The sequence below is a fragment of the Balaenoptera physalus genome (assembly GCF_965194825.1).
Source record: "Balaenoptera physalus genome assembly, chromosome: 3".
Lineage (NCBI taxonomy): Eukaryota > Metazoa > Chordata > Mammalia > Artiodactyla > Balaenopteridae > Balaenoptera > Balaenoptera physalus.
Window position 1 is genome coordinate 88369703 of NC_138890.1, and position 14026 is coordinate 88383728.

General features: G+C 34.7%; 1 protein-coding gene across 3 annotated transcripts in view; it reads left to right on the forward strand.

The window, feature by feature from the left end:
- Positions 1-14026, forward strand: part of PJA2 (praja ring finger ubiquitin ligase 2) — a 78150-nt gene that overhangs the window by 23011 nt on the left and 41113 nt on the right. For all 3 annotated transcript variants that reach the window (XM_082455772.1, XM_082455770.1, XM_082455771.1), the window contains exons 2-4: positions 1954-2071; positions 3401-3601; positions 5054-6104. In XM_082455772.1, coding sequence (XP_082311898.1) covers positions 2041-2071; positions 3401-3601; positions 5054-6104 — 1283 coding nt within the window. In that variant the 5' untranslated portion in view covers positions 1954-2040. The remainder of the gene's footprint in view (positions 1-1953; positions 2072-3400; positions 3602-5053; positions 6105-14026) is intronic.

Genomic DNA, 14026 nt, shown 5'->3' on the forward strand with positions numbered 1-14026 from the left:
TAATGGCAACTCTGTTTTTCTAGTTGCCCAGGCTATGAAACTTAGAGTCAACCTCAAATCCTTACCTTCTTTCATAACCTATATCAGAAAACTTTGTTGGCTGTACTTTCACAACATAGCCAGAATCTGACCATTTCTCAGCACCTGTTTTTACTCTGGTCCAAACCACTGTGATCTCTTGTCAGTATTTCCATGGCTTTCTAGCCAGTCTCCCTGCCTTTGACCTTGTTCCCCTTCATCTAAACACAGTAGCCAGAGTGTTCCTTTTAAAACAGAAGTTCACTTCTCAGAACTGTTTGGTGGTTTTCCCTCTCACTCAAAATGAAACCTACGTTTTTTTAATTATCCTGTAAAGACCTATGTAATCTGTTCCACCTTACTCCCTTCTCCCTAATTAACTTTCTAACCTCATCTGTTACTTTCTCTCTTCCTCATTCCATCCCAGACTTCTTGCTAAGGTAAATTCTGGAAATTCTCACTTCAGGATCTTCTGTTTATTCTGCTGAGAATGTTCTTTCCCAAGGTTTACACATGGCTCTCTCCTCACAGGTGTTTGCTCAGTTGATCCCTCCTCAGTGAGGCCTTCCCTAACCACACTGCTTTAAACTGCACACCCCTAGCAGCTCTTTATTCTCTGCTCTGTTTTGCTCCATAGTATGTATTGTCTAACATATCCTTATTTTTTACTTATTTGTTTAATGTCTATACCCTATACTGCAGTTTTAGGAGGACAGGAATATTTGTCTATTTTGTTCATTGTTATATCCTCAGCATTGAAAATAGTGCCTGGAATATTGCCTTATTTCAAAGAAAAGGCTTTGGGTAAAATACTCATGAAGTTAAATCCATGGCTGACCTTTGAGTCTGCCATGTATTATACTGTGAATCTGTGAAGATTCAAGTTAATTGCAGATTATTTTTCTTACTATTAAAACAATATTAATCAGAGCTTGTGTTTTTGCCAGTATGGTAGAATTATTTTCTTGATATTCCTTTACCCTTTTGCTATTGTTAACCATCTGACTTGATTTAGCTATATTAGAGCATTACTGTACAACCTATTGCTGAATTTATAATTTATATGGGAGAATGTGTGTACTTTTATGTATGTTAATTTATAGCTATACATGGCTAGATAGATAACATATACAGGTAAACTAATTTTAAGAACTGTCATCTTGTAACAACTTTAAGTTGGTGGTAGGCAGTTTAGCAATAGCTCAAGTGTTTAAGTAATTAAGGTATTTAATTAAAAAGCTAAGCTCTTGACAAACTTTAAAAAAAGCACAGGTTGCAACTTTTAAAATAGTAAATAAATGGATTAATTTCAAAACAGATGAAGTCTTTTTATACTTTGCATGGTAAATTTTAGTTTTTCTAATTTAGAATGGGTTTTTTTTGGGATTAAAATATCCGAATGATCAAATTGACTATTATTGCAAAGAATAAGTGTATCATTTTAATACACATTAATTATTGTCATAAGCCATTATATATTTTTAATATGTACCACTATACATTTTTAAAATGAAGTTTGTATTCTTAGGGTTAACTTCTTTTAACAATGCCAGGGCTAAAGGAACTTTAGTGCTTGATGGAGAAGCAGATAGTGTGTAGTAGACCCCCAAACAGTTTGGTCACATACCCCAATCAGCACTTCTCCCAATATATTTGCTTCTTTACTTATAAATTATTTGTGTGTTATTATCATTGTCATTCTTAAGGATGATATATACTTAAGGCAAAGTTTTTCAAGAGGAGATCTAAATCTCTTTTCAAATAGCCATCTTCATAGTTTTGAGGTTTTTTGATTGACTTGTCAGATCCAATTGTGTTTTTCTGTGTTATTATGGGCTAGCTAAGAGCTTCACTAGGAGAAGTAGTATTAGTTTTGCTATTTTTGTTTTGTGCCTGTATTATTAATATTTTGTTTAATCCATGGTTTCTTTGTAGGAGTTTCCTGCAGCTTATCCATTGTGTGAGTAAAAACTAAATAACATCCATAATTCCACTGAACTGGGCACACAAAAACTGCCATATATGTCACAGTATACTGAAAAAGAGCCAGCAGGTAAGCAAGGTGTCTCTGTCAATTCCTCTACATTGAGAACTTCATATTTTTCCTTCCAGATTCCTTGAGTACCATACATGATATGTGATCATGGTCTTACTTAAGGCCAGTTTCAATCCATGTATTGAATATTTATAAAGCTTAATTTCTAATTTTTGATATAAAAATGAGTATAAATAGAAACTCATATTTTCTTTCCATACCCCCTTGGCATCTATTGTGCTTTTCACTTTGGAGACTATTCTTGTGGAGGTGTTGTTAAGGGTACTGGTTCTGGAGTCATAATATTGGGTTATTGGACAAGTTTCTTAAATAATTCATTTTAACCCTAGTTTTTTTATTCTTTAAAATAAAATACAGTATCCACCTCAACAGGTTTGTGAGGGGATGAAGTAACAATGTAACACTTGGTATCATATATTATAATGTTATAAATACATGTTTGTTTTTGTGCTTAAAAGCAATTATATTTCTTATTGCAATGCAATAAAACAAAAATGTGTAACTTTTTCATTTATTGACTATTCCGTATACTGTGAGAAAATATTTTGTTTAGTTCCTGCATAATATATGTAAAACTCAATTGACTAAGCAAACTTTTGCTCTATGTATATATGAGATAATGTCCTACTCAGTAAAAGATGCTACTGTTGCTACTATATATCCCTCAGGCATCAGAACTTAGTATTCGACTTGTTCAAATGTTGATGGTTTTTTCTTTTCATACATACCATATGTATACCATTGGTAGTTTTGAAAAGTTTGACTTGGCTCACCACTGTTTTCTTTTGGAGAATTTTACCTGACCCTGATCTTTGGGATATATTTTATTGTGGTCCCATTAGTTCTTTATAATTGTACAGATACCATTTAAAGAAATTACTTGTTACCTTTGACTGGAATTTATTCACTTTTAACGTAATTGAAACCAGTGTATCATGTGCGTGCAAGTAATTCACTCAACAAATATGTATTGAGCACTTATACATAAGGTACTTTGATAACTTGGAGAATCATTCTCCAATCCTTAAGGAGCTTTTACAGTATAGTAATTCGGCAAGTGGAAAAAATTTGGGGTAAGTAACGTTATAAAAATCTGAAATACCTTAAAGGAACCAAATTTTAAAAGATATTTTGGGGGATAAGGGGGTCACATAACTCTCATAATATAGTATTTCATGTTTTCTTTTCAAGTATGTTTTATATCACTAGTAAGGGGCACTCGATGTTCAGTAGCATATGATTTGGCAATATATGTTGAAACATTACCCCAAATGTCAGAATAAGAGTCATTGCTGTGCCTCTTTTATTTTTAACTCTGTTTTTCAGCAATGGATCAAGAAGCCAGCAAGGCGGCCTGGCCCAAACCAGCAGGAGGATATCAGACAATCACAGGCAGGCGATATGGCAGAAGACATGCATATGTCAGTTTCAAACCGTGTATGACCAGGCATGAAAGAAGCTTAGGTAGGGCTGGTGATGACTATGAAGTGTTGGAACTAGATGATGTTCCAAAAGAAAATTCCTCAGGTATGCAACATGGAATTATTTAAAAGCTATTAATAACCATGTAAGAATTGATCTTGTAATATTTGAAATAGTGAGTGGGTTTTATGTGTGTCTCTGAGTAAATCCTATACATTTCCTATCAAGAAATTCATTTCAAAATTTTCTGTTAACTTAATAGTATATACATTTAAACATAGAAGAAGATAGAATATGGCCAATCATTAAAATATAACTACATTGTCATGGCAGTGATTACATGTTGTCATATCCTTCAGCCAGAGAAAATCTTCATCTTTCAATCCAAAAAAATTTTTAGTGTGAACTGAGTATATTTTTCCCTGCATATTACATTTAAATAGCTTTTTGTTGTTTTATTTGTATCTCAATAATTTAGCTTGGTTAAGTTGATTCTTTTAGAATCATATAAAATATAAATGTCAAGTAATACATAGTTATTTAATTAAAATTTCCTAATTATTCATTAGTTTGAAAAAGTATTTTGCGGGTATCCATGTACTATAACTACACATTTTTGGACTGGAATGTCATCTTCCTCTTGTCCTGAGCAAACTTGATAATTCTAGGTTATTTTTTTTACTGTCATTTATATACAAGAATCTGAATTATTAGCTAAGGTCATTCTGTTAAAGCAGCCTTTTTGTGATATGGCAAGACTTCCCTTCAGTTATTTATAAATTTTTGTTCCAACAGGTCTTAACATCTTCATTTTTTGTTACTACGTTAGTGGTGGTAAAAGATAGTCATGTTTAAAGTAATTTGTAGAGTAGATAGGATTTTACTCTTGTCTCAGAATTCTGACAAACTATGACAAAGAGAATCAACATATTGATTCTTTTGTTGTTTTTCACTGATAGCTGTAACATAGTTAAAGTTAACTCATTGTAGATATATTTTAACAATTCATTTTGGGGATAGAAATCTAATATATATCTAGGGACTGAGATATAATCTTCTGAATTGACATAAAACACAGTAGAGTCTCATTTCTGTTAGATCTATACATAGCCTGTTCTTATATCTATTATAACCACCGTTTAAAAAATCTACATATAATAAAGTAATTTAAGTCTGAATTGCATAGTCCAACGACTGGGAGGGCAGATTGGTTACCCTGTGACTTCACTTATGCCTCTCATTGTTAGTCTCTCATTAGCCTCTCTTTTAAATGTCTTTTACAGAATGTTTTAGGTATTAGGATTTAGGTGAAAAACCTACAGAAGACATCTGAGGGAGAGGATATTAAGAGGCTACACAGTGGCATAAATGAACCCATAGGGTAACCAGTCCGCCCTCCCAGTTAAGTTAGGGAGCCTAGAAGCACCTGTCAGAGAAATTCACTCATATTCTCAAATAAGTAATAATTGGTATGATTTCTAGTTAAAGAGTCATTATTAAATAAAACGTTATCTAAATTAATCCCTCTAAATATGTTTTCTTTTGTTTTCTGTGAAGGTTCCAGTCCATTGGATCAAGTTCATTCTTCTTTACCCAATGACCCTTTATTTGAAAAAACTGAAGCAGAAATTCCCATTTGTGATACAGCATTGAATCAAACCATTGAAAGCAGTCCATCCTTTGCTGCAGTACATCATAGCGAGGAAGGCAGGGAGACCTTAGGAAGCAGTACGGATCTTCACAATCACTCTGAGGGAGAATATACTTCAGGAGTTTGTAATGCTTCAAGTGTCCAAAATGGAATTACATTGGTTCATACTGACTCTTATGATCCAGATGGCAGACACGGAGAGGATAATGACCATCATCGGCTCTCTGCAGACGTTGTGGAAGGTGGTAGATATCAGGAAGCATTGGGCAATACAGTGTTTGAGTTGGAAAATGGAGAGGTAGAGGCATACACTGGTCTTTCACCGACAGGTCCCTCTTTTAACTGTGAATTAAGAGATGAGTTTGAAGAGGTAGATTCAGCACCTTTAGTGAAAAGTTCAACTGGTGATACTGAGTTTGTCAATCAGAACAATCAGGAATTTCAGAGGTCCTCTTCTGAAGATGAAGTGGTTAGAAAGAAACAACAAAATAATACTAGCCAGGAGAGACAAAGAGAAAATTCAGTTGAAGATTCAGCCTGTGCTCCCAGGCATATTTGCAGTGAGCAAAATACCAGTGATAGGGGCAAAAACCAGGGAAGTTCTCCTGAACAGGTAGTGAGGCCCAAAGTTAGGAAACTGATAAGTTCAAGCCAGGTGGACCAAGAAACAGGTATTAATAGGCATGAGGCTAAGCAAAGAAGTGTTCAGAGGTGGAGAGAGGCTTTGGAAGTTGAGGAAAATGGCTCAGATGACCTCTTAATAAAATGTGATGACTATGATGGAGAACATGATTGTATGTTCTTGGATCTGCCTTTCGCAAGAGTTACACAGAGGGAAACAGAAGATAACCAAATAACACCAGAAAATGGAGCCACAGGAAGGCAGGAAGTTGTGGATAACACGTTTTGGAATGGCTGTGGAGATTATTACCAACTGTATGACAAAGATGAAGATAGGTAAGGTTTCGTGCTGTGCTTTGTGAGATGGTTTAGTGAGCAAAGTGGTTTATTTCTAGTACCATGATATTTGGTGGATGGGCTGTCTGACATGGTCAGGGAATTAGATATTTTGACTTGTCAAATATTCTTATTTACTGAGTGGTAACCATACATGTAAACTACTGGTTAGTTTTTCACAGTAACTCTCTTTGAGGGATTTCAGGAGTTTACAGAAATTATAAGTTCAGGTAATGGTTATTCATTATTACAAAAAGACAGAGCTACTAATTATTTCAGTTCATGATATTTCAGTTAATAAAATGCAAGGTAAACATTTATTGTATTTAAAAAAATTTCGAAGCCAGTCTGGGTTTAAAAAGTGATTAAAATCACAGAAAATTTTGATTGGTAATATTGCATTAACTTTGCCAGTATTTACTAATATCACCTGTTTATTCTTCCTGTTGCTGTTCCTGTCACTGTTTATTTTTTACTTATTTTTGTTTAGCATTTAATTTTCATTAACAACTTTATGTGGTACCTTCTCTTATTTTTCGCATTTGTAGATGAAACTGAGGCATAAGAGCACTTACTAACTTCCTAAGGTCACAAAGCTAGTAAAAGGTGGAGCTGGAATTTGATTATCTACTTATTGACTAACTCCAGGCTCTGTGTTCTTCACCACTATAATTTACTATTTTCAAGAGAACATATAACTTTTCTTATAATAAGCATTCTGATTCCTCTTACATAGTTTCCTTTTTTTCCAAACTGTAGGACAACAGAAACAACAGAGAAATGGAGAATTTCTTTGTCCAACTGCTGACTTTTCATTACCCCAGAGTCACTTTCACTTATCCTTTTAAGCTAGTGGGAACCCTTGCCATGCTCAATTACAGTGCAATTTCAAGATTTTATTAATTTAAAGAAATAGTTTTTTTTAACTAGAAAGTACTGCAAGGGAAGAATTTATCCTTTTGAATATGAATGCATTTTATATATTTTATTTCATATCATAAAGTTAATAAAATCTTTTTGCTTTTCATTGGCTGTATGAATTAAGCTTCCGTAGTATAGTATAAGTAACTTGTAGAAACAATTGAAATTTTTCTACTGCTATGTTGAAGTTTGTAATCTTCAAGGGTTAGCAGACAATATTTATGTAACCTACTATTTTCTAAGCTAAGAATAAAGTTAGTTAAGAACTTGTGCCTGGGAATTCCCTGGCAGTCCAGTGGTTAGGATGCTGCACTTCCACTGCAGGGGGCACAGGTTCTATCCGTGGCTGGGGAACTAAGATTTTGCATGCCGTGTGGTGCGGGCAATAAAAAAAAAAGAACTTGTGCCTGATTTATTTCTGTTTGTTCAGTTTAGGTCCACAGTCTTTTATCCAAAATCCACAAAGTTCTAAAAACAGAAATTGACAACAAAACCTGACCTAATATTAACTTACTTGATGGCAGATCTAGATCTAAAATAAAACGAGGACATTTTCAAGTATTCATACATTTTGCTACAGAAATATGAAAGTGTTTGATTTCTGGGTGCTGGCTTAGACCCCACTGGGAATTGTTAAGTAGTATTTCTAAGCATTTTTTACTACATTTTGCTTTTTTGAAGAAAATCATTTAATTTGGCTGTGCTTTCTCCATTATAGGCACTAATCAAAAATAAAATCTTCTTTTGTTTGCTTTTTATAGTTAGGCCTGATGTCATCTAATGAAGTTGATGAAATATTTACACTGTTTTCCAACCACAAGAAAAAGGGTGGTTTTCTTGACTCTTGGTTTTTTTTTTTTAATTATTTTATTTATTTATTTTTTTTAACATCTTTATTGGAGTATAATTGCTTTACAATGGTGTGTTAGTTTCTGCTTTATAACAAAGTGAATCAGTTATACATATATACATATCCCCGTATCTCTTCCTTCTTGTGTCTCCCTCCCTCCCACCCTCCCTATCCCACCCCTCTAGGTGGTCACAAAGCACCGAGCTGATCTCCCTGTGCTATGCGGCTGCTTCCCACTAGCTATCTGTTTTACATTTGGTAGTGTATATATGTCCATGCCACTGTCTCACTTTGTCCCAGCTTACCCTTCCCCCTCCCCATATCCTCAAGTCCATTCTCTAGTAGGTCTGTGTCTTTATTCCCGTCTTGCCCGTAGGTTCTTCATGACCATTTTTGTTTTGTTTTTTAGATTCCGTATATATGTGTTAGCATACGGTATTTGTTTTTCTCTTTCTGACTTACTTCACTCTGTATGGCAGACTCTAGGTCCATCCACCTCACTACAAATAACTCAATTTCGTTTCCTTTTATGGCTGAGTAATATTTCATTGTATATATGTGCCTTGTCTTCTTTATCCATTCATCTGTTGATGGACACTTAGGTTGCTTCCATGTCCTGGCTATTGTAAATAGAGCTGCACTGAACATTGTGGTACATGACTCTTTTTGAATTATGGTTTTCTCAGTGTATATGCCCAGTAGTGGGATTGCTGGGTCATATGGTAGTTCTATTTTTAGTTTTTTAAGGAACGTCCATACTGTTCTCCATAGTGGCTGTATCAATTTACATTCCCACCAGCAGTACAAGAGGGTTCCCTTTTCTCCACACCCTCTCCAGCATTTATTGTTTGTAGACTTTTTGATGATGGCCATTCTGACCGGTGTGAGATAATACCTCATTGTAGTTTTAGTTTGCATTTCTCTAATGATTAATGATGTTGAGCATTCTTTCATGTGTCTGTTGGCAATCTGTATATCTTCTTTGGAGAAATGTCTATTTAGGTCTTCTGCCCATTTTTGGATTGGGTTGTTTGTTTTTTTAATATTGAGCTGCATGAGCTGCTTGTAAATTTTGGAGATTAATCCTTTGTCAGTTGCTTCATTTGCAAATATTTTCTCCCATTCTGAGGGTTGTCTTTTCCTCTTGTTATGGTTTCCTTTGCTGTGCAAAAGCTTTTAAGTTTCATTAGGTCCCATTTGTTTATTTTTGTTTTTATTTCCATTTCTCTAGGAGGTGGGTCAAAAAGGATCTTGCTGTGATTTATGTCATAGAGTGTTCTGCCTATGTTTTCCTGTAAGAGTTTGATAGTGTCTGGCCTTACATTTAGGTCTTTAATCTATTTTGAGTTTATTTTTGTGTATGGTGTTAGGGAGTGTTCTAATTTCATTCTTTAACATGTAGCTGTCCAGTTTTCCCAGCACCACTTACTGAAGAGGCTATCTTTTCTCCGCTCTATGTTCTTGCCTCCTTTATCAAAGACAAGGTGACCATATGTGCGTGGGTTTATCTCTCGGCTTTCTATCCTGTTCCATTGATCTATATTTCTGTTTTTGTGCCAGTACCATACTGTCTTGATTACTATAGCTTTGTAGTATAGTCTGAAGTCAGGGAGCCTGATTCCTCCAGCTCTGTTTTTCTTTCTCAAGATTGCTTTCGCTATTCGGGATCTTTCGTGTTTCCATACAAATTGTGACATTTTTTGTTCTAGTTCTGTGAAAAATGCCAGTGGTAGATTGACAGGGATTGCATTGAATCTGTAGATTGCTTTGGGTAGTACAGTCATTTTCACAATGTTGATTCTTCCAGTCCAAGAGCATGGTATATCTCTCTATCTGTTTGTATCATCTTTAATTTCTTTCATCAGTGTCTTATAATTTTCTGCATACAGGTCTTTTGTCTCCTTAGGTAGGTTTATTCCTAGGTATTTTATTCTTTTTGTTGCAGTGGTAAATGAGAGTGTTTTCGGCTCTTGGTTTTTAAATTGATTTTGTTGTTGTTGTTGTTGTTAATAGTAGCAGTATTTTCTTTGCCTAGAATGATTCTGGACTTTTAAGGGTTATAGGGTGTTGTCTTAGTATATTTATTTATAAGTTTTTTCCTTGAGTGATAATGTCAGTACTCTGAAAAATGACAGATTTTTTATAAACAGAATATACAGATGAGAAAAACACAGTTAATGGAAACTTTTTTTTCTTTTGACTTTTTAGTAATATATTGACTTACAGAACCTGTAGTTGGGGTGTACTTAAATGATGGAACTAATTTTAGAGTATTCTTTAAGACACATTGAAATGCCAGAAACACTTACTGTTTTGTTTTTGTTTGTTTGTTTTTTAAGGCTCTCATCAAGGATAACAATTTTACCTAGGATTCTGCTTATATATGCATCTGTAAGCCTTAAGATATGTTTTAGGTCCTCATTTCAATAGCCTGTACAATCTTGGGGAGTAATTCTATTTCTGTGCTACTGTTTCCAGTTCCTCTACCCTTACTCTCTGCAAAAGATCAAAGTTGCAGAATGCCTTGTAATATGGCACCAGATAAATGTTGAAATTTCGTAGCTGTACACTCCGGTTTAGTTTCATTTTGCCACTTGTTCATCTTCCTAATGTTTTACTGTAGTTCTGCTAAGTTCTGGTGTTTGCAGATTGGAGAAATGGGGAAACACAGTGACTCTCCCACCAGTACCTTGAGAAGGAAAGTATAAATAGCTTCTGCTTTGAGTCTGTGAGGGTTTTTTTGCATTTCCTCTGCTTTGTAAAACTTGAAGATGATATATTTGAAGAGTTTTCTTGTCATGTTAGTATTATAATAGCTACAAATAGAACTCTCTTATAAAGAACATAAACTAAAATTTACTGTGACATTTCAAGGTATAGGAATTTTTGGCCACTTGAAAAGTATATAGTTTATTCTTTACAAGTGGAAAAATATTTTAATGAATGTATGACCTGATTCCCTGAAAAATTCTAAATGATCACTTAATCACATCTGAAACATTACACTTTATGGGATAAGCATTATAGCTGGTTGCATTGCTCTGAGCTGTTTGAGGAGAACTGAACGCCACCTTATTAAATTAGAACTGCAAGGGGAATTTTAACAGGCAGCATATAATTACCAGACGTGGAATTAGACTAGAGAGTTAGGTTAATACCCTGCTCTTTTGAAATATACCCTGAGAACTTTAATAACTGTTTGAGGACAAGATCTTGAGTTTAAAAGAAACTTTCAGCCATGCCAGCACATTTTAACCTTAGGCCTAATTGTTCTGAAGAGAGGTGTGCTATCTCCTGACCACTTCTTATAGTACTTGAGGTTTTTTTGCAGAGTTTTTCTGTCCCTAGGCCTTAACCTTGCTTAAAAGGTAAAAAACCTTACCAAAGATAAAAATGTCAGGACAACTTTTTTGTTGTTGTTGATGACTTTGGGAGAATAAAAGGAATATTGGTTATATAGTTGATTACAATTTGATATACTTAAAAAGGATTTATTGAAATCCTCCCAGGGGTCACATTTTGTTTCAGGTACTCTGTAAATACAAATAATGATGATTCCTTTTGCCTTGGTGTTCACCAGCCTTATGAGGAAGACAGAATATACAGATAATTATCATGAGGCTAAATTAAGCTCCTTTCCTCTCCTATATGTTCACTGAAAGCCATGAAGAAAGCTCCTCTGATCTTGCTATCTCCCAACAAGTAAAACATCTATGAACAGCCAAAACAAAGATCTTTAAGCACACACTCTGATATTTTAGGAAAACTTTTTATCTTGTTTCCAAGTTCATAGAAGTTTAAAAGGAGTAAATTGGGGATAAATAACTTCGTTCCTCAGGCATGCTTAGGGAGTCATAGATTACAGTATTTTGATATTAGGGGAAAAGATCAGAAAGTTGTAAAAGGCAGGCACAATTCAAAAAGATAAACCAGGGACTACTTGGAGGTCCCGTGGTACTGCCAAGGGCTCAGGTCCGATCCCTGGTCAGGGAACTAAGGTCCCACAACCTGCATGGCACAGCCAAAAAAACAAACCATTTGGGCCTTATTTACTAAATTAAGTAGACATAGATTTGAACAGCTTCCATTTGTATTACTTTATTACAACATAGTTCAGTGTTAGTACTAGTAAAAGTCCCAAACTGCTTAGATTATGTTTAGTATACTATTTTGGAAAATGCAGAGAATTATATAATATGTTTTAATATAATTTCCTTCCAGAGTATTTTCAATAAAATTCAGAAAGTGTTTTTGATCCACAGCTGGTCAGATAAGAAAATTATCTAAAATTTCACTCTTCCTTAAGCTCCTATATAGTTGAGTTTTTGTGGATGTGATAAATATCAGAGAAGACAAACAAACCAATTCCTTGGGGGACTAGGGAATAAGAGGTTGCTTTTGGCTGATTTTACTTCTGTATCTTATTTCTACCTAGATTTGTACATAAAATGTTTTGTCTAGAAACCACATATAATTTTATTTACGTGAAAAAGGTTTTTCGATTCACAATTGAATCTGTAAAGAGTGTAATACTTGAGTAAGTTATAGTTTTCTGCTCTTGCATATAGCTCTAAATGTTAATGGGAGACAGTACTAATGAAGGACCATATAAAAGTCACAGTGGTATTTTAGTTTTTACTTTGAAAAATTTTAAATGTTTAACTCATACGCTTTTATAATCAAGAACAAATGGGTCCTCGCTAGTCCATGACCATTTTGTGTCCTGTTTGTTCTGTTGCTTGTTCTCCTTGAAAGGTTATTTTAAAATCTTTTCTCTTTTTGCTTTTAGTTCCTTATACTCCTGTCATTCTTAGTAGATAATTTTGTTTCTGCTTTCCTGGAGATACTGAAATAATTAAATGTGAACTTTCTTGTTTTCCTCTCCTCCATCAGAATACATATTAACATACTAACATATTTGAATATGTTGGTATTGGTTCCTATTTTAAATTTCTTCTTCAATGAAGAGAGCTGACCTTTTCTCATTCTGTGCCTGCAGTCATATCTGACACCTTATATATCTGTTGCCTTTACTCCTGGGTTCCTTCTCTAAATTTTCTAAATCCTGGGGGCAGCGTTCATTGATCTTGCTCCCTCTTCTAACTATTTGCCTGTTTATATTTTCTCTTCCACTGCTGAATTTTCAGAATAAATGTTCCACATCTACTGCTTCTATTCCTTCACTATCCGCTATTATTAAATGCCTCAAAATCTCACTCCCTGTATTATTTCTATATTCTCCCATGTTAACAGTGACCTCCCAATTTCCATAGCCAATTGATTTTTTTCTCTACCCATTTTCTTTGACTTCAGTGCTACCATTGAGCTGTTTGCTCACCCTTTTCTGCTCCATGGTTTCTCTTCCATTGACCTATGTTCGATGCTTCTTTGCTGTGTCTTCTTTGGGGTCTGCAAACTTTTTTAAAAAGGTTGACCAGATAGTAAATATTTTAGGCTTTGTGGACCAAAAGGCAACATTGAGGATATTATGTGGATACTTGTATGACCATGTTAAAATGAAAAAAACATCCTTAGCTTCCGGGCCACTAAAAAACAGACAGGTAGCCGGATTTGGCTCCTGCTCCAGGGCATAATTTGCTGACCTCTGGTATAAAGCTGTTGGGTGACCAGGAGACTGATGCTGCTATTCAGTAAGACAGACCAGAGGATGTCAAGTAGATTTTCTTTGGTAGAGAAAAGAGGAAAATGGTGGTGTGCTGGTAGGAAATCCAAATGAAATTTCTAAGCAAACAGCTTATATAATGAAAGAAGTAACTACCTTTATTAAATGTTTACCATTTTCCAAAAATTGTGCAAAACATTTTATCTGTGGTATTCATTTAAACAGCACTGTAGACCTGAAAAGTAAATATTAATATCCTCATTTTACAGATGAGGAAAAGTGAGCTCAGGCAAGTTCATTCATTGTGCAGGCTTATACTAGTAAGTACTGAGCAGATCCTAACCTAAACTCTATCAGACTTCAAAGCTTGCTCTTGCCATTGTGGTGTTCCACTGCCACGGTGAAAAAGGCTATCATATGTTGTAGATGGAACTTTCACCTGATGTTAAATGTAGTATTTTGTTTCTTCAGTAAAGAAATTGCCTGTGGTAGGTTTTTTGTTTTTCATAGTAAAAAATCTTAGCCATC